The 23832-nt window shown below is 39.5% G+C and overlaps 2 protein-coding genes across 8 annotated transcripts in view; one reads left to right on the top strand and one right to left on the bottom strand.

The window, feature by feature from the left end:
• Nucleotides 1-23832, top strand: part of WDR19 (WD repeat domain 19) — a 126316-nt gene that overhangs the window by 93024 nt on the left and 9460 nt on the right. For 2 of the 4 annotated variants that reach the window (XM_037897929.2, XM_043544507.1), the window contains exons 30-37: nucleotides 3864-3960; nucleotides 5716-5840; nucleotides 7650-7731; nucleotides 9350-9500; nucleotides 10974-11097; nucleotides 12116-12192; nucleotides 13465-13589; nucleotides 14478-14659. In XM_037897929.2, coding sequence (XP_037753857.1) covers nucleotides 3864-3960; nucleotides 5716-5840; nucleotides 7650-7731; nucleotides 9350-9500; nucleotides 10974-11097; nucleotides 12116-12192; nucleotides 13465-13579 — 771 coding nt within the window. In that variant the 3' untranslated portion in view covers nucleotides 13580-13589; nucleotides 14478-14659. Of the gene's footprint in view, nucleotides 1-3863; nucleotides 3961-5715; nucleotides 5841-7649; nucleotides 7732-9349; nucleotides 9501-10973; nucleotides 11098-12115; nucleotides 12193-13464; nucleotides 13590-14477; nucleotides 14660-14839; nucleotides 15093-23832 lie in introns of those variants that run through there. The other 2 variants (XM_043544506.1, XM_037897930.2) reach the window with 2 other exon arrangements.
• Nucleotides 15894-23832, bottom strand: part of RFC1 (replication factor C subunit 1) — a 74022-nt gene continuing 66083 nt past the window's right edge. For all 4 annotated transcript variants that reach the window (XM_037897931.2, XM_043544510.1, XM_043544509.1 and 1 more), the window contains exons 17-25: nucleotides 23436-23573; nucleotides 22861-22956; nucleotides 22594-22692; nucleotides 21773-21927; nucleotides 21529-21646; nucleotides 19083-19228; nucleotides 18029-18242; nucleotides 17396-17587; nucleotides 15894-16481 (exon numbers count right to left, since the gene is read on the bottom strand). In XM_037897931.2, the coding sequence (XP_037753859.1) occupies nucleotides 16395-16481; nucleotides 17396-17587; nucleotides 18029-18242; nucleotides 19083-19228; nucleotides 21529-21646; nucleotides 21773-21927; nucleotides 22594-22692; nucleotides 22861-22956; nucleotides 23436-23573 (1245 nt within the window). In that variant the 3' untranslated portion in view covers nucleotides 15894-16394. The remainder of the gene's footprint in view (nucleotides 16482-17395; nucleotides 17588-18028; nucleotides 18243-19082; nucleotides 19229-21528; nucleotides 21647-21772; nucleotides 21928-22593; nucleotides 22693-22860; nucleotides 22957-23435; nucleotides 23574-23832) is intronic.

Genomic DNA, 23832 nt, shown 5'->3' with positions numbered 1-23832 from the left:
GATAAAATCTAAATTGAAGTAGCCATATGGCAGAAATTTGTGAATCCTCTCTTCACTTCTTCCCAAACTAGATAATTCTCACAACAGCCTGGTTGTCTTACTGCACTTCCCTATAAAGAGTTAATAGCACAAGGCTGTAGTGAGGTGTTACATTACTAAGTCTTTACTATGTTTAACAAAATGTTTTTATACCCTTTGTATTCTAATATAATATATTAATAAAGGTATTATATATAATACTAAACTACGCTTGTCAGAATTAAGACACAAGGATTGTGATCCAATATCTTTGATTTATATCCTGGTTGTTTGCTTACTATAATGCATATCTCCTAGTGTTAATTAACAAGATTCTGCTGTTCTGTGTTTATTTTTTAAATACAAAAATGTTTTAAAAATTGAAAACAAGCAACCCTGAAAACAAAATTCTGTAAAGTTGCCAAATTCCAATAAAAAGGAAGTAATGGTCTATTGAATATTAATAATACGTTTTCCAAAAGTTCTAAGAAGGATATTTTCTATTTAAAACTGTTTTCTCTAATTTTTAAAAAGCGTACGATATAAAAATGAAAACATTTAAGACCATATTTAAAATAAACTGGACTCAATTTATTTTTACATCTTCAATTATTTGTAGACACAATTTGAGTCATTTAGATATGTTACCTTAATTGCATCCACAGCGAGGGATATAGGAAACACTATACGAGGTCAGGACAGTGGTCCATCTTCTGACAGTGGTCAGATGATGTTTTGGAGGAAGGTACAAAAAACCATGTCATGGACAATTAAGTAATAACCTGATGATAGGAGAATTTTATTCCTAACGCTAGTCAATTAATGATTGCATTGTCCCATCTAATACAATATATTATCATATCTCATGCAACTGTAGATAGTTTCATTATCTATATAAATATCTAATTTTTTAAAATCTCATTAAGTTATTAGCCTTTGTGGAAGTGAGTTCCTCAGGTTAAATATGTGTTATGTAAAATTATATTTCCCATTATCAGTTTTCATGTCTCTTTTCAATCTCCATTGAATTTTTGTTGTTGTTGTGAGAGAGGGTATGCAAGTCTCTATTTTGTTAACCTCTGTCATGTCCCTCTTATTTGTCTCCTGCCTCAGTTGAAGAGTCATAATCTTTTCAGTCTCTTCCTTATATGGAAGTTTCTCCATGCTTTTAACAATTTTCTCACCTTTCTCTAAACTCCCCCTGTTTCCACAATGTATTTTTTGAGATATGCTGAACACAGTATTCTGGGGGTGGGTACACCATTGATTTACATAATGCCATTATCATATTTTCTGTCCCATTCTATATATATCCTAATGCTTTTTTGTTTTTATTACTACTGCAAATTGGGCAGAGGTTTCTGTTGAACTGTCTATAATGCTACCTAGGTCTTTTTAGATGAGTGGATTTTAGTTAATTTAGAACCCAGCAATGTGTATAAGTAATTCAGACTATTCTTTCCTATTTGCAATACCTTGCATGTCAGCATTGATTTCATCTGCTGTCATTGTGCCAACTTGTCTAGTTTTGTCAGGGTCCTTTGTCAGTTTTCTTCCTTCTTGACTAACCTAAATATTGTTGTCATCTGCAAATTCTACCCATTTACTCACTACCCTTTCCAGTGCAGTAAAAAATATATCCATAACACTGGCCTTCGCAAAGACCTTGTGACACTTTGCGATTAGTCTTTTCCCATTACAAAAATTGATCATTTACTTCTGCTTTGTTTTATGTCCTTCATTTCTAATTCATGAAAATACTTAGCTTCTCATTCCCTGACTACTTAGTTTCCTTAATAAACTCTTGTGAGGGCTTTTTTTCAAAGGCATTTTGAAAGTCCATGTAAATTGCCAGCTAGTTCTCTCTTATCCTTTATTTGCTGCTGCTACTTAGAGAATTTTAGTAGTTTATTAGAGCATGATTTGCCTTTACCGAAACTGTGCTAATTTGCTGCTATCATATCACATTCATCTAAGTGTTCTAGAATTTTGTTTTTTTTAATTATTCAATTTTCTTGGTACTGAAGTAAGACTTGCTGGGCTGTAATGTCTAAGATTACCCCTTACCACCTATTTTAAAGATCGACTGATACCTTTGCTACCCTCTAGTCCTCTGGTATAGTAGCTGACTTTAATGATTACATATTTTTCATAGCAGCTCAGCCTCTTATTTCTTAAATTCCTTTTCATCTCTTGGGGTCTGTCTACACTGCAGTTAAAACCCATGTTAAACATGACATGGGCCAGCCACAGGTGTTTAATTGTAATGTAGACATACCCTTGGATGTATACCATCTGACTCTGGTGACTTATTACTCTTTAATGGCTGGGTTTTATCACCCTTAGTCAAGCAAAATAGTATCTTAGTCCATGAGAAGTACCGCTGATTTCAAAGGTGTTTCTGGCAGAGTACGGTATCATTTTGTGTAAGGGTGGCAGAATCTGGTATTAATTTATTCTCATCTTATTCCAGCACAACCTTTTTGATACCTCGGTATCTGATAGTACATCATATTTATTACCTGAAAAGAGAAGGTCTCTCCAACTTCCTCTGTGGTGAAGACTGATTTAAAAAAATCATCTAAACTTCTCTACACTGCCCTTATCCTCCTTAAATTGCTCCTTTTATTTCATGATAAATCCAGTGGACTCACGCACTCTCCTGCAGGCTTCCTGATTCTGATCAACTTAGACTTCCTTGTTGTTGTTTTGCTGGTGCAGCTAAGGCTAGGATGAAAATTTTAACCATAGAATATTTTAATTAGGGGAAAAAAACAAATTCAGGTGCATATAAAAAAATTAAATCTTGAAAGTGCATACTTGCACATATGTACAAAGATATTTAAACTACTTTGATAAAATATTAGTAATTTCAGTGGTAAGCTGTTTGTCTCCCTAATAAATGTACTATTTTAAAAAAGGGAGTCATTTTAATCCATTGTTCTTTATCTTCTACTGAATTAGGGGCTATTGCAATGGGCCATACAGAACAGAATTTCAGGGTCAACATTTTAGCATCAGTACTTTTTCTATAATAGTTTTAATTACAACTCAATTATAATTATTTAAAAGGTTATTGTAAGATACAAGTGGTATACCTTTTTATTTTTTCCCCATAATTGCTCCTCCACTACAAATTTACTGTAGAATACCAAAAAGCAGAAATAAAACCCATAGGTAAATTTCAGAAACTTCAATGATTGACTAGATCTGACATTACTGGAACAATGTAGCTGAATCAGTGTCCAATTTCTTCAATATTAGTCACCTCATGATCAGGGTACTTTCTCTTCAACTTTTTTTTAAGCAGATTATATATTTTAGAAGTTTTCATATATCAGCAGATTTACATTAATGTTACATTCCAGCTGAAAGAGGGGTCTCTTTCAACTGTATTTTCATGTACTGTTTATTAAGAATGGAAAAATTTCCCTGATTAGTTTCCTTCCTGAAACTAACCTTTTCCTCAATCCAAGAGCAGTTTGGGACTTATTGAGGAGAAGTTTAGAAACAATCTTAATCAAGGGGTGGAGGTCCAGTAAAAATTTCTCCTTGATGGAGAGAAAGGGAGAGAGATTTCTGCACACCACTTCCCCCCCAAAATATTTTAAAAGCTAGTTTAGCAATGAAAGAAGTAGGAGTACTGAATCACAGTTTTGTTTGCACTGCCACAGGCAAAGAACACCATGCACAGGCAGACAGGGTATGGCCAAGCCACAGAGTTCACAGACAAATCTGAACTGCCTCTTGACATTTGCTTGAGATGGAGAGAGGTCGAGCTCTAGAAGGTGATACAGCAGTATATATTCCGTCAGCAAAATTACTTTTGTATTGTTCTGATTAAGGACGCCAAGTATCTGTTCCGCTTGTACATGGCACTAAAGCAATACAGAGAAGCTGCCCGAACTGCCATAATAATTGCCAGGGAGGAGCAGTCTGCAGGTAGGTCACTCAATACTCTTACTTTATTCTGTTTTTACTGATGTGACAACAGGATTTCATTTTCCAACCCAGCAATATTTTAGATACTACTGCTTGTAGGAGTGTGCTTAAAGAAGGGCATATATGAATTTTAGAAAGACCTTCTTCTTGTGTGCACTAACGATTTTCTCTTATATCCACTTTATTTGGAAGTGTGAAGTTGCCATTATGCGTTTAAAGCACTCTTATAGGGGTGTATACACTGCAATTAAAGCCTGTGGCTGGCCCGTGCCTTGGCTAAGGGGCTGTTTAAATGCAGTGTAGACATTCTGGCTTGGGCTGCAGCCAGACCCTCGCACTTTACAAGATCCTAGCGCCTGGACTCTAACCTGAGCCAAAATGTTTACACCACAATTAAACAGCCCCTTAGCACAAGCTTGAGTCAGCTGGCATGGGCCAGCTGTGGGTTTTTAACTGCAATATAGATGTACCCACAGTGACAGTGGTAAGTGGAGCCCTTTGGAAAGTGAGACTGGAAACTCATGGAGAGAGTCTCTTAGTTTCTTTTATTCCATTCCCAGTAGATTTATTAGTAGAGACTACCCAGAGCTTCACTTTTCCCCATAATGGAGACTATTCCTTAATTGCAGTTGCTGGTAGCCATGGCTTCTAATTTAGGGACTTATCCTCCAGTCCTTAGCTACATCAAACACTGATTTTAGAAGGAGTTTCATCTGTAATGATTGTTTTTAAAAGAACAGACTTCCAAAGGTTCTTTTTTTTGTGCAACTTGTTTTTTCTAAATGGTTGGTTAGATTTTAGATAGAGGGGAGAAAAAAATAAAATGAATGAGGAAGGGGTTTGGGAAGCAAAATAGTGTATCTCCTCCATTGGCTGCTCCCTGCTCTAGTCCAGGCAACGGTCCTAGAATAACTTTGTATTTTCTTTTAATTTAAAATAAGTCAAGGGAAATGTTTTTAAAAGAAAAACGGCAGCCTCAGGGACAAGGAGGACAATCACGTTTTGGGCAAGTTAACAGCTATCTGTCTGCTGCTCTGCAATGGGCTGGAAAATCTCAAACTCTTTGGCACTGAGTGTCAAAGGTCTGCTATGCTACAGCAGCGAGAAACAGTTTTGTACTCATGGTGTAAGCATGGAACGTAAAGGCTCAAGGTTTTATTATTCATTGCCTAAATTCCTTAAACCTGAACATATCGCAGTGATCCTGAAATAATCAAATGTGGTGCTCTACTTTTAAGATTTAATTGATCTGAAGTGAAATCTTTTTCCACCTGTTTACTTTAGCAGAGTACTATACAGACCTACACTTGAAGGATATTAAATTAAAACTTTAAATAACACACTGTATTCGATATTTAACTAATTATAGAAATAAGATGTGAAATAATCATTGTCCAGAAACAAAGGAAATCCATCCTAGGATGCCCTAAAACTACTCCTTTGTACTTTATTGGAAAAGTAATGGATGTTCCAACTTCCATTTTTAAAATAGGGGACAGCAGCATATCAAATCATGATCTACATGTGCTTTGAGCTGTTCCACATATGTCCTACTTTTTACATTTCTTCCCACGCCACACTAGTATTGTCTAGGATATTGTAGCAGGCATCTAGGTGCTTGTGATTTTTCTAGACAAATTGACTTGCAAATTTTCTGCTCTTAGATTACAGCGAAAAGCTTACAATTGAGTTTAATTATATCCCCTGTGTAAGAGCATTGTTGTGAAAAATTACATTAACTTTTTTCTTTTAAAGGAAACTACCGAAATGCACATGATGTTCTTTTCAGTATGTATTCAGAACTCAAAACACAGAAAATTAAAATTCCTTCTGAGATGGCTACAAATCTTATGATTCTACACAGCTATATTTTAGTAAAGGTAATGCAGATTCAGAATTAGTGTTTTAATGAAGCAAATTCTATGCAATACTTACATAAATTGTATAGATGGTTGCTCTATGTAGATTAATTATGCTGGCATGTTTGTTGTTAGTACATACAGATGGAAGTTGGTAAATGTACTAGTTACAAGAATATGCCATTTCCATTCAGTGAGCTCGCTGCCTGTCAGTCATTTTATACCATTGAATAGCATAGTCCCAAAAGTTCCGGTTTACTCAGGATAGCCCTGAGTTTCTGTTACATGTCTCGGGTCCTTGGGTTTATCCTATGCAACTGGGATCACATAAAAATCTGGTTGTAGTTTTACAATTACTAGAGATAAGTGGGGCTGCTAAAGCCTGCCTCTCTCTTTCCTTACATTTCATTGCTCTGCCTGTGGCTTTCCATTTCCTCACCTAGGCAAGGAGATGGCAGGCTCAAAAACAGTCAGTAGGAGCACTTTCAGCTGGCTTAAGGACAGGTCATAAGAAAATGGAGGCACCAAAGGAGTCATCCTCTGGGAAAGACCTCAGGTTGGGGCAGAGGGGGAAGAGAGAGGCCCTATAAAAATGCCAGAGGATAAAGACCAGACCTGAAGAGCTGTGTAGCTCAAAAGCTTGTCTCTTTCATCAACAGAAATGGGTCCATATATACCTCACCCACCGTGTCTTTCAGAGGATAGAGGGCTTAACAGCATCCCCCAAAACACACAATCTCACCCTCCAATGGCCCAAAGAAAATAAGTGGTGAGGCAGACATATAGGTGTCAGAGCCTCGTAGAGGTCTCCATCCATAAATGTTTGTGGGCCTCCCCTTACTGGTTCTGTATCTATTTTGGCAGTATCGAAGTGGAGGTTTTCAGGCAGTTACCAACAGAAAGTTTGGCCCAGCATCTTTTAGAATGGTTTGATGCCTTAATAATCTGATCAGACAGCCTTTAAATCCACAAGTGGTTTGCTGATAACTTGGAGATTTGTCCATGGAAAAGTCTTATGGACAGCTACAGGCTATAAACTGTTGTTAATAAAACCTAAAATTAATAAAAGCTTAGAGAGGTAAAGCCCAAAGGAGAAAAAGTTACTAAAGCTTGAGAAGCTACGCTAGTAAAGATTAGCAGTAAACTGTGCTGCAATACCAAGTATAGTATAGAGAGAGCCCTGCAAATCTGCGGATATCCACGGACCATTTTTGTGGCTGATGGATCGGATGCAGATAGAACCACACAGGGCTCTACTCACCTGAGGCGCCTGGCCCACCGCGTCCGACTTGTGTAGCCCAGGGGGTGCAGCACGCTTGGGGCCAGCAGTCAGTGGCTGGGGCTAGGTGGCATCCACTCACCACACCGATTCCTGCCCAGAAGCTTGGGCCCCTCAGGCAGCGCCAGCGTCCCCACCATGCCCCTGCCATGGGGATTGGAGCAGGCGGGACCCCGGCTCCCCACTCCACTGTGATGCAACATGCACTGCTGCACTCGCACTGTGCCATCACTCATGAGCCCCTGGGAGCAGCACGCAATGCGACACCCCTCTGCGCTGTCCCTGACCCCCAGTCCGCACCCTCGCACTGCCTCTTCCCTGCAAGACACACACCCCTCCCCCTGCTAGCCCTTTTGAGACAGCTTGTTGCTGCAGATACAGGTAAAAAGTGGCTAGCAGATCCCGGGCTGATCCTGGCAGATGCAGATGCACATTTTTGTATCTGCGCAGGGCTCTAAGTATAGCGTAGCCAAAGCTTTTACTAGTTTCAGATCCTCCAAATGCTGTAGCTGTAATCTGTAGTGTAAATATACCCACTTGTTTTATTTCAGACTCATGTCAAACGTGGAGATCACATGAAGGGTGCACGCATGCTTATTCGTGTAGCCAACAACATCAGCAAGTTCCCCTCACGTAAGTGCTGTCCACACACAAAAAAGCATAAGATAATTAACTATTCAGTGCATCAGATACTTTCCTCTTGTACTACTGTTGTCCATAGCTTTGAACAAGTGTAGGTATGTAGTAAAAGTTAAACCTGTCCTGCCATGGAAAACTTGCTTTGCTACATGGCATGTAGGTATGAAGGCCTTACAGTGATGAGGGCAACACTGCTAGCTAAGTGTGTCCCCTCAACCATAATAACTGCTAAATGGTTGCAGTATTAAGTTGCATGAACCACAGTCTCAAGATCATATGTAATTGGTGAGTCAACTCTGGGACCTTGCCACAAAACTCATCTGTCTTCTTTCAAATGTACTGCATCTTCAGTACGAGAGAGTACTGCAAGGCCAGGGAGTCTTACCATTATGGGCAATCCTTGCTTGGAACAAAGTACAGTGCAAGTTCAAGATCCTAATGCTTGGCTGCTGTTATATAGTGGTTACCTCTAAAATTTCATATTTTGCTTTGGTAATTAAACATTACTGCGGTATGCCTTATACTGTTACCTAAGGTAAAATTTCTTTGAGAAACGGCTACATGCAGAATCCTCTCACATATGACACCAGTAGTGACAGTACATATGTCTACACCACATGTTCACTTTTCATCTGCTACATGTAGGCTGCTCTGCATGACCAGCACAGGCCAGCTCCACTAACTCCTGCCCTCTTGAACACACTGTGACAGAAATTATACTCAACTATTCCCTCCCAAGTTCCCAGCCAGTGATGTCTCTACCTAAGTTATCAGTCCAGAGACACTGTGAATGTTTTGCTATGAATAGAGCTAAGGCAAGAGGTGAACCATGACCATATTTGGGAAAGATGGGGGTAATCTACCGATTCCCTTGGTCATACGTTCAGTCTCAGAAATGCACCATAGTGAGAGGAAACCCAATGACTAGGATACATTAACAGGAATGTCCTATGTAAGACACATGAGATAATTGTTCTGCTCCATTCAGCAATAGTGAGACCTCAGATGTATTACTGTGTCCAGTTTTGGGCACCATGTTTTGAGAGATGGGAACTGATTGGAGAGAGTCCTGAGGAGCACAACAAAAACAAGAGGTTTAGAAAACATGGCCTGTGAGGAAAGGTTGAAAGAACTGGGCATGTTTATTCTAGAGAAGACAAGATAGAGGGGAGAACGTAAGTCTTCAAATAGGTAAAAGGTTGTTTATAAAAAGTATGGGAAAACAACTGGTCATATGTCCACCCACAGTAGGACAAGAAGCAATCGAGATTTAAGTTAGATATTAAGAAATCCTTTATAAGGATAATTAAGCACTGGAACAGGTTCCCTAAGGAGGTTGTGGAATCCTTGTCTCTGGAAGTTTAAGAACAAGTTAAACAACGTGATGTAGCTGTACTTAATCCTGGCTCAGCACAAGGGGATGGACTAGGTGACCTTTTGAGATCCCTTCAAACTTTGCATATCTATGTGGAAATACAAGTACCAAAAATCTGTGTAGCTCTGTGCCCTGAGTAAAGAATTGCTTCAAAAGCCTCTCAACCCTGTTTGCTCTTTTGCTAAGGTTTTTAGCATTGCTAGTGGTAGATGAATGTTTGCCATTGTTTCATTGCAGATATTGTCCCAATCCTGACGTCAACAGTGATTGAGTGTCATAGAGCAGGATTAAAAAACTCAGCTTTCAGTTTTGCTGCTATGTTGATGAGACCTGAGTACCGCAATAAAATAGATCTTAAATACAAAAAGAAGATTGAAGCAATGGTCAGGTGAGCCAGGCTAATATGATTTAAGTGCAGACAACAGAACAACTTTAGCTGTAGCATTATTTTTCCTCCATAAAATCTACGTTTACATATTTTTCCTTAATCCTTACCTTAGGTTGGGAGGTTAATTTCCAACTCCTCTAAAGACTGAGGCCCTTATTTTTCATTGTCTTGCATGCGTTATAGTCATTTACCTCTGTGCAAAGTGGGTGTAAAATGCTACCTAACCAGCTGCAATGCTTTACACCCATTTTGCACAGGTGTGGAAGTCTATAGTGAATTGAACCTATGAAGTCGTAGTAGTTCTCCTATATTTGTTATATCTCCTATATATTTTCAATGGGCAGTTGTTCAGCATCACTATTGTGCACTTTGTAGAATGGCGCAAAGACAATCATTTAAAGGGAGACAAGGCCAAGGATAAATACCAAGTTAAAAAGGCAAACTCTCCAATTCCTTCTCCCTCCCCCTTTGTAATCTGTTTAGACCACAAATTCTTAGAGGCAAAGACCTTTTTTCCTAGTATAATAATACTGTATAGATAATAGTGATGGTGTGTTTATCCTACATATCTAAAGCTCCTTGCCTGCTTTTTAGGTGCAAGGAGCTTTAGATATGTAGGATAAACACTGTAACAATCTCCCAGCCAGCATGCCAAACGGCTCTGCTATACTCATAAAACCCTATCGGAGACTTGTGGGAGGAGTTTTGACTGCTCTGATCAATACACCTGATAGCTCCTGTCTGGCAGGATAAAATAATCAGGGTTCAAAATCTGATCCTTGCCAAATTTTATAAAGTATTTTAATGAAAATCTCTAATTATTCTCAAAGCTCATTATGCTGAGACATCGGAAAGTGCTATGGAAGAGGATCAAAGCCTTTTATCTATAAAGTTCCATAACAGAGTATATCTAGAAATCACTTAGGAAAACTAATTTTAAGTGTCCCTTCTCACTGCCTTCATATTAGTTCTAATGTAAACATTTTTATAGTAGAATCTGGATCAGGATCCCTCACCACCATACATACTTGCTGAAAAAGAGCCTATGGACTGCAACTCCATGGAGCAGAAACTATAGTCCAACTATTACAATTCTGAAGCTTAAATTCTAATATTTAACACCTAAATATCATAGTGAGTGGTGCCTAACAGAGTAAGATTAGCTATTACATAATATATATACACCATTTGTTACTGGGATATTTGAGAGATTAAGAATTCAAAACGGTGATCAACATTGCTCAATGGCAAATAAATGCTTCAAATTAAGGGCCCACTTACAATGGTAGGCAGTGTAAGGAAAATATGTGCAGTATCAAAGGGAAAACTGGTGAAGAGGGAAGGTGACAGAAAATATTGTTAACTGGAAACTGTACATTACTCAAAAAAATTAATGTTTTGCTCTTTACAGAAATAAGGTGTCTTTTGTGAAGGAGTTCTTGTACTTGATTCATATCCATATCTTATTTCTAGACGACCAGACACATCTGAGGCAGAAGAGCCAACTACACCATGCCCATACTGTGAATTCCTGCTCCCAGAGTGCGAACTCCTCTGCCCTGGATGTAAAAACAATCTTCCATATTGCATTGCAACTGTGAGTATTTTTAATTGAATGACAAATTCCCCTCCTCCCAGCACACATGCACAGTTTGAGAATGCTTCCTTTAGGATTTAGCACTGTGTACCAGGTCTGCCTCTTCCCCCTTCTTAAAATGTTTTTATGAGTAAGATTAGTCTAAATTTGTAACTGATTCAAACATGTTTGTCCAGTCTCTATCCCCATTGTTTAAATGAGAACACAAAATAACTGACTATTGCTAAAATGTAATGAAACCAATTAATTTTTACAGTCAAATTATAAGGTGTATGGTAAGGGAAAGAAAGGTGTGTGTTTTCAATTGTGCACAATGTCAGAGTTCCAGAGATGTAACATCTACATATTTATGGAACCTTTTTAAATTAAGAGTGTACACAAGAAGGAAGCCATCTCACTCTAAGCAGACTATCACAAAAACTGCTGCTTTGCCTGCAACTTTGTGATCTCAGGTTGGATAAGGTGGTATGCAAACAGATGGCCTCACAGCTCTGATGCCTTCAGTATGCATGATTAGCAAGTGAAATCTTGTACCTAGAACAAACTCCAATATTAAAAAAAAACAAAAAACTAAATTTTTGCTAAATATCTGGGACTGCTGTTTATAAACTCTTAAAATGGTAATTCAGTAATGGTCATGGTAATTGTCCCTTGTTGTACTTCTACCAAAAAGAGGGGAAGAAGGGAGTATTACAAATAGCAGAAAAATGTTCTGAATAAGAAGATGCAGAATTTCATAACTTCTTAAAATACACAGCACTATTCATACAGCAACAGATGCAAAAATGAAGTATCCAAATTATTATAATCTCATGTAATGATCACTTGAAAATAAATTACAGTAGCATTAAATCTAGCCACACTGTAGGGTATTTGATACTATTGCAAGTTAGTGTCACTGTTCCTCATGAAACTTTTTAGAGTTAAGCTCTTCTGCTGCAGAAAGGAGCAGAGCTGAAGAGTCAGTATGCTGATTATTACGCAAACACTTAAAATCATTAAAAACTTTCACCTGCAGGGTCGGCATATGGTAAATGATGACTGGACAGCCTGTCCAAATTGTGACTTCCCTGCCCTGCACTCAGAGTTTAAAAAGTAAGTTGGAATCTTTCCTGCTGAATAAGGATTTTTTTTTTTTAAAATAGCAAAGACCCTTTTCCACAGGAAGGAGAAGCATTAAGCCTCTCATTGTGATGGCCCATCATTTATCCTTATCCCACACTTTCAGCATAGCACTACCTTAGCATGAACCCAGGTGGGCGTATCGAATGCATGCTACAAACAGCCGCTGATGCAGTGTTGTAACCCTTGAAAGAAACTAGCAAGGGTGGAAATAGGTTTCTACAACTTCCCAACACTTTTCCTTCCCATCCCCCAAGAGGCTGTGCAGAAACACACCAATACTGGCCGGAGGAGCCCCAACTATCGATGTGGTCCCCTTGAGATTCAGAGGGCCAAAGCAGCTATTCCCCCGCCCCCCCCAACACACACTCTCCATAATGCCTGGTTCCAGAGTAAGAATATACCTTGGCAGAGCTTTGACCACAGCTATTCTGCCTTAAACAAGGGAATAACTCCTGACTGGCAGTCACAGGGAAGTAAGAGCAGTTCCTCAGCTCAGTTAGTGCTTATTATTGACATTTGAACAAAACTACTTTGTCAGTAGAAAGCCTTCCCTTTCTCTTTATTCTATTAATTGACTCTTTTTAGATTTGCATATTTTACTTTCAGACTTGAATAGCCATAAGACTGCATGTTTGATTTCTCAAGTGAGACTGGAGCTTTAAATAGAATTACTAACATAGCCCATCTCCACAATACAGTAGTGGGCTAGACAGCCTTCCAAGAGCTTTATGTGCTTTACTATAGCAGCCTCCAAGAAACCCCTTCTTTCCAAATTGTAAGTAGTTACAACAGAAACTGAATTACAAACACCAGAGTTACAAACTGACCAGTCAACCCCACATCTGATTTCGAAGCACAAAATCTAGCAGCAGCAGACCAAAAAATACAAAGGGAAAAGCAGCATTTTTCTTCTGTATAGTAAAATTCCAAAGCTGTATTAAGACAATGTTCAGTTGTAAACTTTTGAAAGAACAACCATTACGTTTTGTTCAGAGTTACAAACAACCTCCGTTTCGGACATGTTTGTAACTGAGGTTCTACAGTAGTTGACATCTTACAACGGAGTCATTTTCCCCTTCCCACCTACTAAAATTGATAGGTTTTAAGGCCAGAAAGAATCATTATGATTATCTAGTTTGATCACCTGCATAGCAGACCATTTTCCCCTCTAATTCCAGCATCAAGCCCAACACCATGTGTGTCAGGAATGTAATTTGACCTGAAATATTTCTTTTAAAATAGTATGTTGCAGAGTGAAAATATATGTCCAATGTGTTCAGAAAGAGTTAGCATGGTCCATCTTAAGAAGATAGCTGACTGCACACCATACCTCAACCCAGAAGAAATGGAACAGTGAATTTATTCAAGTAAGTCCTACTGCCACTTCCAGAACAAACCCTAGGAAGATATGCAAGAAATGAGCCAAGATACAGTGACTAGTTTGATGAACTGTAGGGAAAATGGATATTTATGTAATTACAAAACTTAGTATACTAATGTGCTTGTTTATATGGGAACTGCATGGTATTCCCTGCCCTCCAAAGTTTAGAGTCAGTCAAAGATGAAGAATATGTGCAGCACCAAGCACATGGTAGTGGCTACAGGCTGAAGCAGATTGAGAACCCATCTGTGTGATAAATAAGAATCAAAACTAATGGTTTGTAGTGCCTTCTTGCCGTCCTGTTTGACAACTTCAGGTAGCAAGTTTTGGCTTGAAATGCTCAGTCTTCAAAGAATGCAACCAAATTCTCACCACCTTCTGCCATTAATTCACTCCTTACCCTATTTTACAGTAAATACTATACTGGTTAACATTTTGGATCCACTGTTTGACATCCAATTCTATTTTCAGGTACCAGAAAGTTTTGGAGAGAATGTTTAGCTAGAATCTACACATTGGTTTGTAGTTCAAGTGGACAAAGCGTAGTACTGTTCAGCTACCAACTATTCTTACGTGAGAGTAGTGTATTGTACCTACAGTCCTGTAGATTTACACTGTGTATTAAGCACTTTTAAAAAGAAACTGTCACCATAAGCAGCAGACTAATATTTCACTTTTTAGTTGTAGTACATATCTTCTCCAACTATTGTATTTAAACATCAATCCTGACTATGAAAGAGGTTGTTTTATAATAATGTTAGTTACGTATTAGAAGATTGACCAGTAATTAATTTATTGTTAATGCATTGAAAAGTCAGTTTGATACAGTAGCCTCTATTTTGAAGACTGAATAACTGCTCCTCTTCATTTTCAGAATGATTGGGTCCTCCTGGAGTGTTGGGGCATTAAGGAAGCTCCTTATCAGTTTGGTGGATATTTTTTCCAAACAATTTAATACTGGAGCAGTTGTCAGTTCTCCATTTTGTGATACAAAAATTAACAAAATGTTTACAAATGTACTTACTGAAAGCAGAATAAATCCAATTTTACCCTTGCGTTTAACTTTAATTGATTAAGTCTGTTCAGCTTCAGCAGCACAAATGGGAATAGTGCCAACTCTTCGTTTCAGCATTCTCGGCTGCATATGTCAATTTGTCACTTCATTTGAGAGGGCAGAAACAACAGAATTCCCTCTACAGCTCTGAGGTGACCACTTCCATGTGTGTTCATTTATAGGCAATTCATTAATGGAGGGGTCGATAGCTAGGAGATGTGGATAAGTAATACAAATAGCTGAAGGAAGTAAACACCACAGAAATTTAGCATAATAAAGAGGACATCGCACTAATCTCAGAACCTTGGGGTATACCTATTTAAAGTTTTTCTAACTGTTAGGATATTGTAAAGGTTGCCATTATAATTTAAACACCACTGTCTGTATTGCTTCAATTCCACAAGACTGCTTAGGAAACTTGAGCTAGAAATTCAATGGAGGGGGGAGAAAGCCCAATATGCTTTTACCCAAAGTCTATCAGGCTTTGGGATTTTTTCCTATGCTTTGAACTTTTAGTTCCTAAACAATGCAGTAAGGGCACTATAGAGCAGGGATGGGCAAAGTTTTTGGGCTGAGGGCCACATCGGGGAATAGAAATTGTATGGAGGGCCATGAATGCTCACCAAATTGGGGTTGGGGGTGTGGGTGGGGCTGGGGATGAGGAGAGGCTCAGGGGTGTAGGCTCTGAGTTACACTTACCTCAAGCAGCTCCTGGAAGCAGTGGCATGTCCCTTCTCTGGCTCCTATGCATGGAACACCCCCGGAGCAGGGCTATGCCGTGACAATCCAATGCCCCGGCTGGAGCGCCAGAGCGGGGCAAGCCCCAGACCCAGCTCCCCAGCAGGAGCTCGTAGGCCAGCAATCCAGCCTGCAGGCCGTAGTTTGCCCACCCCTGTGTAGAGCCTTAAACATCTCCTCCTCCTCCTCCTCCTCCTCATTTTCATAATGAATACATGCAATTTTAATTCCATAGCACAAAAGCATCCAGAAGTGCTAATTCTCATTGAGTATTTTCCACTGCTGGCTCAAACGAGACAATAATAGAGCTTTTCCATGCCTCTCTACTTCAACAAAATGAGGGGGAGAATGGAGGTGGAAGGCAAAACCCAGGGAAGAAATTCTAATACACACTGTAGCCCCAAAAGCTCATGTCGATTGTTATTAAGGCTTGCTGGGGACAAATATGGTCTCCAAGCTATGGAAAAGAGGGGGGGAGAACCTGAATAAGCCAAAATATTTGTGAAACTAATTTTATTGCAATTTTATACATTGCTGCATTTTTATAATGTACAAAAGAAATATGCAATTTAAATTTTTTGCAGTATGTACAAGATTTCACCACATAATAGCAGAGATTTAGTAAAAAGGTTCAAAGTCCTGTGAAGAAAGCTATTAGTATAAATGGCAGGAAGCTAAACCCCTCTTTCAACATGTTACTGCTGAAACTACAGGTGACCTTCCAGCAGCAGACTAAAGTCTGCATTTTGTTAACATGCTCCAAAGCATTAAAAAAAAAAAAATTGTAAACATTTACATTACCCCTGCATATTTGGATTGCAAAGCAGCCACACTACCTCTATAAGAGGAGCATTTTCAGCCCACTGGTTCTACCCTTCCAGCTGCAATGGAATCACTGCTTCACATTACTGAAAGTGGGTATCACTGAGCAAGCAAAGCTGTGTCCAAAGCTAGAGTGGTTACCCAATGTAATCAGTCAGTATTGAACAGTTCAGTTTCTCATTTCTTTCCTTTCCTTTTTCCTTTTTTTGTTTCTTCTCCATTTGCTGCTTTTGACAGCTTGGAAGACGACTTTGCCTTTTTTTGCTGGAAATAAAATGTTAAAGTTTAAAATGCAGGTTTAGTGTGCCATGCCACATTGTGACAGAAAACAATAATCAGCATGGCAACATTCTCAATAAGGATATCCTAAACAGACAATATCAGTTACTTCCAATTTGTGTCCTGATCCTGAAGCAGTCAGTAACCTAAATAAAACCTCTACAGTGAAACAGGACCAGGGCCATACACTTCATTACATCTGTTGCCAAACCTCACTGCACATACTAGGGGCTCCTTGCATCCCTCCATTCCTTCCCTAAAAAGTCCGTGTGTGCCACCCTTCCATCTCCTGCACACCAGGGGCTCTGTACCTCCCCCACCATTCTTCTCTGTCTGGGAGATAAGGCATTCAGGATGGCAACAACATTTTAAACTGTATTGGAACAATGAGCAACACAGAGAAATTGCTGGTGTCAGCAAAACATTTGTTTTATAGACAATTAGAGCGGATTGAAAGTGCTGGCTCTGGCAACCAGATGCAAAGAGCTCTGCAAGTTGCCCTTTTGCTTTTCCGATTTTCACCGAAGTGGTCAAGGTCTGTCCTATTGATGCCGAAAGCATTCCCTGAAATTATGGAATTGATCAGATGAGGTGTTCAATTGCATTACAAACAGAAAAGCACCAAGTTGAAAATTGGCTGAGTGAAGTGAGACCCTATAAATTGCTACTTGAACATTAGACAACAGTGCTCCAGCCAAAATTTCAAACCTACCATCAGAAAATGCTACCCAGTTTGCAACAAGATGAGATTTAGGAGAGTCAAAGTTAAACACCCAGCAAACCGGCAAGTGTGTTCTAGCCCCGGTGCAATGAGCCCTGGCAAGATGGTCCAGCTTCTCACAGGAGACAGATGGGTTTCCTTGGTGTTACACTACTCTACTATTAGCTGAAAGTATTACCTTGATCATTGCATCACTTTCAATAGTATCTTGCTCATCCTCATCAGACTGCAATTCGTCAGCATTCAATTCTTCATTCACTTCTGAAGCCAACCCGGGCCCTGGCAGCCGTTTAGATGTTTTTACTGCATGCAGGGTATATGGTGTCAAATGTGCCTCTTTGTTATAGGCACGTGTAAAAGCTGCTTTGACCTGTTCAGGAGTGGGAGACACACTATAAGCACTAAATTAAAGACTCTACATTTTTTGGCTAACCAAGCTATGATCTGGCCAAGGATTCCCCCAGAGAAGAGTATTTGTATGCCTAAGGCTTGCAGAGAAGGAGACAGCTATCAGGGAAAGGAATCTGGGGAGTACACAGGAGGATGAATCTAAGATGCATACTGAGGGCCTAATCTGTATTTCTTCTTTGAGATTCAGTCACTTGGCTACTGAGTATTTGAAAGCATGGTTATAGATCAGCTTTCAAAATTGTAACTCTGGGAGCAGAAATGGTAACCTGCTTCAGCCATCCATCTCCTGTCCCAATGGCACATCACAATGGATGCTATTCTGTGTTTTATTCATAAGGCCAAAGAATTACCATACATTTATAGAAGGAGGTAAAAGCAGAACATAACTAGTGAATTTTACCTTGGGGTCCAGTTTAGAAAAGGGACTAGGTTTGCTTCCCCAGCTGGATATTTCCATAATATTTTCAACATCTTCTCTCATCAAGCAATAGGAGTCCATGAATGTTACAGCATCCTGTACACCTTCTGTACCAAAGCTTGTCAAGGGTCTAACAAGTGCATCCCGCAAGTATGACAAATACTCCATGTTTACTGCTCTCTTGCTGGTGTGGGTTCTTGCCAAATGAAGAGAGATTGTATTAAACAGGATTTCCCTGAGGCTCATTCCTAAAGGTCAGCTCACAGTGCAAATCAAAATACACCCTCATGAGTAGGCTCTCACCATGTTAAGAATCAGCAGTGTCTAGGAACACCACAATGCAGGGTGCATTTCTGTATGGAGCTACCAGTGCTGAATAATTACAAATGCCCCTGCTGCAAGATATCCAGATTGCGGCTCTGGACAGAGTATCATTCACAGTGGACTAGCTAGCAAGGGTCATCCCACAACAAAATTAAGTAGGAAATTAGGTCAAACCACAATTGATTTAAATACAATTATATTGTCAAGCTATTTTAATGGCTGATTATACAAAAATTGCTTTATAGTCTGCCTACTGACCACCTTAGTGCTGACCCAATGTTAAAATTAAATGTTATTGGAAGCCTATGACTAAGCTCTTGGAATGCGACCATTGCCAGCCAATGCACATGTATCTGTGTCCTTACCCTCTCTCTAATGGACCTTTTAATATTAATTTTAAAAGGAGGAACCTATAGCAAATAGAGGCTTTTCTGCTTTCCACATATTTTGCTCTGACCCTAGCAAGACCAGTGTTACCTTCTCTCCCAAACCCCATTCAGTCCCGTCCCTAATCCATTTGCTCTCCTTTCTCATTGGTGCCCTCTCTCTCTCATTAGGAGACATCAGTCTCTCATTTCTCTCCTCACCTAGTTCCTCCTAACTGCAGCAAGAAATAATAATCTAAAAGGGAGCCGAGTTACATTAACTACCAGTAAGAACAAACATCCCAAAACAGTGTACACTGGGAAACACAGAGGGAGGTCCGCATTACCTGAGACTCATGTGCAGTGCCAGTTCTTGAACAATCCGGTCATGTTTGCCTGTGGATGAAAATTTCCCCAGCCAGCCTGGAAAGTTAGGAAACTGTGACATGTAACCTCTCATTAGTTCCCCAGGGAGAACACTCGAATAAATGGCCTGAAAGGTGAAGTACACATGAAATTCAGTTCAGAAGTAAATGTTTAACACTGGCACCAGGATTTCCTGAAGCGACACACTGAAAATACAAATATTGCTAAGGCAATAGTGGCGTGTTGTAGAAGTTAAAGATAGAGCAGACATGTACAAATATAGGGTATGTCTACACAGCAATGAAAGACCTATGGCTGGCCCAGGTCAGCAGACTTGGGCTCAGACTGGAGCCCAGGTTCTAAGACCCTGCGAGAGGGAAGCATCTCAGAGCCCGGGCTTCAGCCCAAGCCAGAGTCTCTTGACTGCAACTTCTAGCCATGCAGCCCGAGCCCACTGACCTGGGCTCTGAGACTCAGTGCCAGGGGTTTTTTAAGCACAGTCCAGACATATCCATAGGGTATCTGGGAGGCTGTGGAATAATCTCCAATGAGAAGTGGAGGAGGCCATATAATAAATTCTAATGCCAGAAGGGACCATTGTGATAGTCTATTCTGACCTCCTGCATAATACAGGCCAAAAAACTTCAAACAGGAATTATTTTGGGGAACTAGACCAGATCTTTTAGAAAAATAACCTTGTTTAAAAAATGCCAGTGATGGAGAATCCCTGGATACAGACAGAGCTAAACTGGGCAAGGCAATAGAAAACGTAGAGAAAAGGTGGAGACAATCCTACAGTGGTAATGGGATGGATTATTAGGTCTCTCTCATTTTTAACTTCTAAAATGCACCATATCCACCAAAAGAAAAATCCTAGATCTTTTCTTATTCTAAACATTATTATGGCCAGCATCCTGTCAATATTAAATCTGAATGATTAGTTTAATCCCTGTAAATTGGCATGTTTCTAGAAGTGAGTGCAAAAAGTTCAGTATCCCTTGCAAAGGAAATGCATATTTCCTAGTATTTTAACCACTTTAACAGCAACAGATACATCTGGTGTGCCAGCCATAAGCACAAGTGATTGTGCACCACCCCGCCCCTGTCCCTCAGGTCAAGGGATATGAATCCCTCAGCATAGGCATTATGGATTTCAAGGGCATTTTCAGTCATATAGGTAGAGCTGAAATACAGCTACTGATACATGGCATAGAAAAAGGATCATCCATGGGATATGGTGTCTCAGAATGGGATAAATTAAAAACCTAACAGACCAGAGCTGGAGCTGACGTCTTAGTCCACCTAACTGTCATGGGCTTTGATACAGAGGCAGGCCGTTCTTGACGTTTCTGGCTCAGCTGCCTTCAGAACTAGACATCACGCACAGCTTTTAAAACTCCTTTTGGGGTTTTAGTCGGGGCACAGCCTCAGCACCAGATTGAGTCCTTAAAGGCTGCAAAACACTATTAAAATACAGAATATCCCAAAACTCAAAAACCACTATCCTAAAACTGAATTATTTAACAGTTTTGGGTACTACACCAGACTAAACGTGATGACAAACACAGAGGATCCCGTCTGCTCTCTGTGGTGAAGGAACTGAAGTGGCTGGCAGGAGTAAACTCCTTTATATATACAGCCTTGGCCACCAAACGTTTAGCACCTTGACGGGACACTCATGCATACCCCAAAGGGCACAGCTTTCAAGAGGTTTCTGTGAACTTGACACCAGGGGCACGACAGTGTTTCTCAAAGTTTGTGTGACGGGGAGAGGGAGAGGGAGAGAAACGCGACAGGACTGGCCAAGAGGGCATGGACAGATCTCCAAGTTGTTCTCCAGATTGTCAGCTTTAATTTTAAAACAAACAGTCTAACAATTATGGTTGCAAAGAAAACTTTCAAAATGTGACAGTGTAACCAATGAAGAGGTGTCTGCCTGAGTTTGCAAAGAGCCTGATACAATACCTGTGAGATCTGAATTGTCTCATTCATTTCAATTAATACTAACTCAGATGCCAATTATGTCACTTTAAATGTGAACACTGTTTTTCCCCCGAGAGAGTGTGAGATGGTGGTGGCGGGGGGATTACAAGGTCTAGCAAGGAAGACAGGGGACACCCACATGATGATAAAGACCTATCCATCTTAATTTTCTACAACATATGACAGGGTTTCAGGGGACATGCAATTTCCCGAAAAGAGGCTCAAGCTTTCAGAAGTTCGGGAAATGCTGTATTAATACAGGAGATGCTTTTCACTCACGTGAATATGGGAAATGGAGTCCAAATGGCAGAATCTAGCATTTGAACTGAAGAACAATATAACTGTACAAACTATAACTTATAAACCAGGACAACAATTTCAAGGGAGTGGTCTGGTATCTGGGACATCCTTATGTTACGTATGAGAAATGAAAGAAGGGTTTACCTGCGTAGGCAGAAGGTTCCAGTTTTGCTTACTGCGAATCTGCCTGTCGACTAGATCACCATCACATATACTGTCTGCTGCTCTGCTCAGTAGCATCAAGTGTTTTATCATGTTACCTCTGGAAAAAAGTAGTTGTCCATATTGCTGCAGGAACCTCCACATAGTTTTGACTCTTTAATATATCTCACGCACTCCCATCATACCACCCTTCCAGTTCCACCATTTGTGATTTTGGACAACTCACCGAGCAGCAACAGGTTTCACATGTACATAATTTTCTTGGACAAAAAGAGGTGCTAGAGAGTAATCATGGAAGAACAGGTCGGATTTGTCTATAAGAGACATGCGAGCAGTTTCCTCTCCAGCAGCAAAAACCTTCCTGACAACATCAAAGGGGCCCTAAAACAAAGGCATTTTAAAAAGCTGATCACACAACAACATGCACTGCATCTTCCACAAATTGTAGATGAGGACAGGAAGTAATTATAGTGACGGCCCATAGCTATCTCTGGACTCTAATATAAAACTCTGCTCTGCTATAGATCTCAAAGTGCTTTACAGACATTAAGACTTGAGCTTCAACATCTCTGCGAGTAGACTGAGGTAGTGTTATTACTATCTGTGAGTATGAATGATTGTCAAGGATAGGAAGGAGTGAGCTCCATAATCTTTAACCTTCAGGGAACTGCCAAGTTAGTCCTTTAAAAAAAAAAAATCACTATAAAAAAGCTATATTGCCTGCCTACTTCATCTGAAATATTTTCACTTCGCACAGATAAATTAGATCTGCACAGTGAGACTGATCCATAACGGGCTTCAAGGAGCATTCCGCTCTCACCAGTTCTGGGAAAAACTCTACTTCATTTTTTTTCTTGGTTTTACTCTTCAGTTATGATGACAAAAAACTTTAGTAAATAAGTGTGTCTGGTGCATACTCAAAACACTTTTTAAGTAGCTGACCACCTCTGTATATTTTGACTACTAGTATTTTATTTCTATTGTTGCACTTCTGGTTACTAGGAGCAAATCTATTAGCAGCTGATCCAAGATGTACACTCCTCTTACCAGTTTGATATCCTTTTTGGCTTTGCTGGCATCAGCTTTTGCCTCATCGTAGGTCAGTGATTTATTTTTTGTACACCACATACTAAGATTATGTAAAACCTGGGAACAAACAAAACAGACAGCTTAAGTATTGCTAAGGACGCTTGACAGGACAAAGACGTAGGAAGAAAATCTGATCTCTATACAAAAGCAGCAATCTAGCATTCATGTGCTACAATGCAAGCATGAACTACAGGCTACCAAGATTGGTACAGGTGTATAACTGACCTGCCTAATGTCCTGATTTGCTGCCAGAATTATCTCATTCATAGCTGGAGCGGGTATCTTTAACCCTTCTTTAAATGCAATAGACATCATGGCACCCTGTAATAAGCAAAATATTCGAAAGAGAAAAATATCTTGAGTATTTTTGTACATATAATGTAGTTAAAATAGAATAAAAATGATGGGCTAAATATGCTCATTTACAATGAAGAATGTTACAATTATTTTATTTCAATTTACAAGGTATGATTTTTTTAAACAATCCTCTTTCAAGTATGCAGGTCTACTACCCATTGTAACCTTTACAACTTGCTTGGCTCTTTTGAAGAATGAGGCCACTTTCTTAGATGCCTAACTACGCATCCACTTTTGAAAAAGTGAGCAATAGCCAACGAGATCCCCCTCCTCCCTGCAACTACTGAAGTTATTCCGTGCAATCTAATTTTTGACCTTTAGGTGTTGGTGAAAGTTTCTAATTCTACCAGTGACTTGAAAAATAAAAAAATAGATCCTTGTAGAGAATTGGCTGCATTCAAAGCAATGCTACTCAATGAACAACCTAATGTCACTATTCCTACCTTAATCTGTTCTAGCCGAGGTCTCTGAAAGCGAAGATCAAAACAGTAATGGACCAGGGAACGAATCTTGGGATGGTTCCGATCATTACACATACAGATGATAGGAATCTTTGTGGTTTTAATCAGACCAATTAACTCCTGCAATTTAAACACGTTTACAGTGTAAATGTTAAAAGTCTTCATATACCACACATAGCAAAAACTATTAGAATGTGTTAGCTTAAAGCAGCTTATGAGTCAGTACTTGGTTCAAATCCTCAGCTGGTGTAAATCAGCATAGCTCTATCAACTGTAATACAGTTATATTATAGATCTGGTCCTTCTTTTCTAACTCTCATTTATCACTCTATTGAAACAGAAAATTATTTCTACTGTGTCTCAAACCGTGCAGTTCAAG

Source organism: Chelonia mydas, chromosome 4, assembly GCF_015237465.2.
Source record: "Chelonia mydas isolate rCheMyd1 chromosome 4, rCheMyd1.pri.v2, whole genome shotgun sequence".
NCBI classification, from domain to species: Eukaryota; Metazoa; Chordata; order Testudines; family Cheloniidae; genus Chelonia; species Chelonia mydas.
The sequence above is the reverse complement of the archived record's forward strand: the minus strand, read 5'-3'. Positions and strand labels throughout refer to the sequence as shown.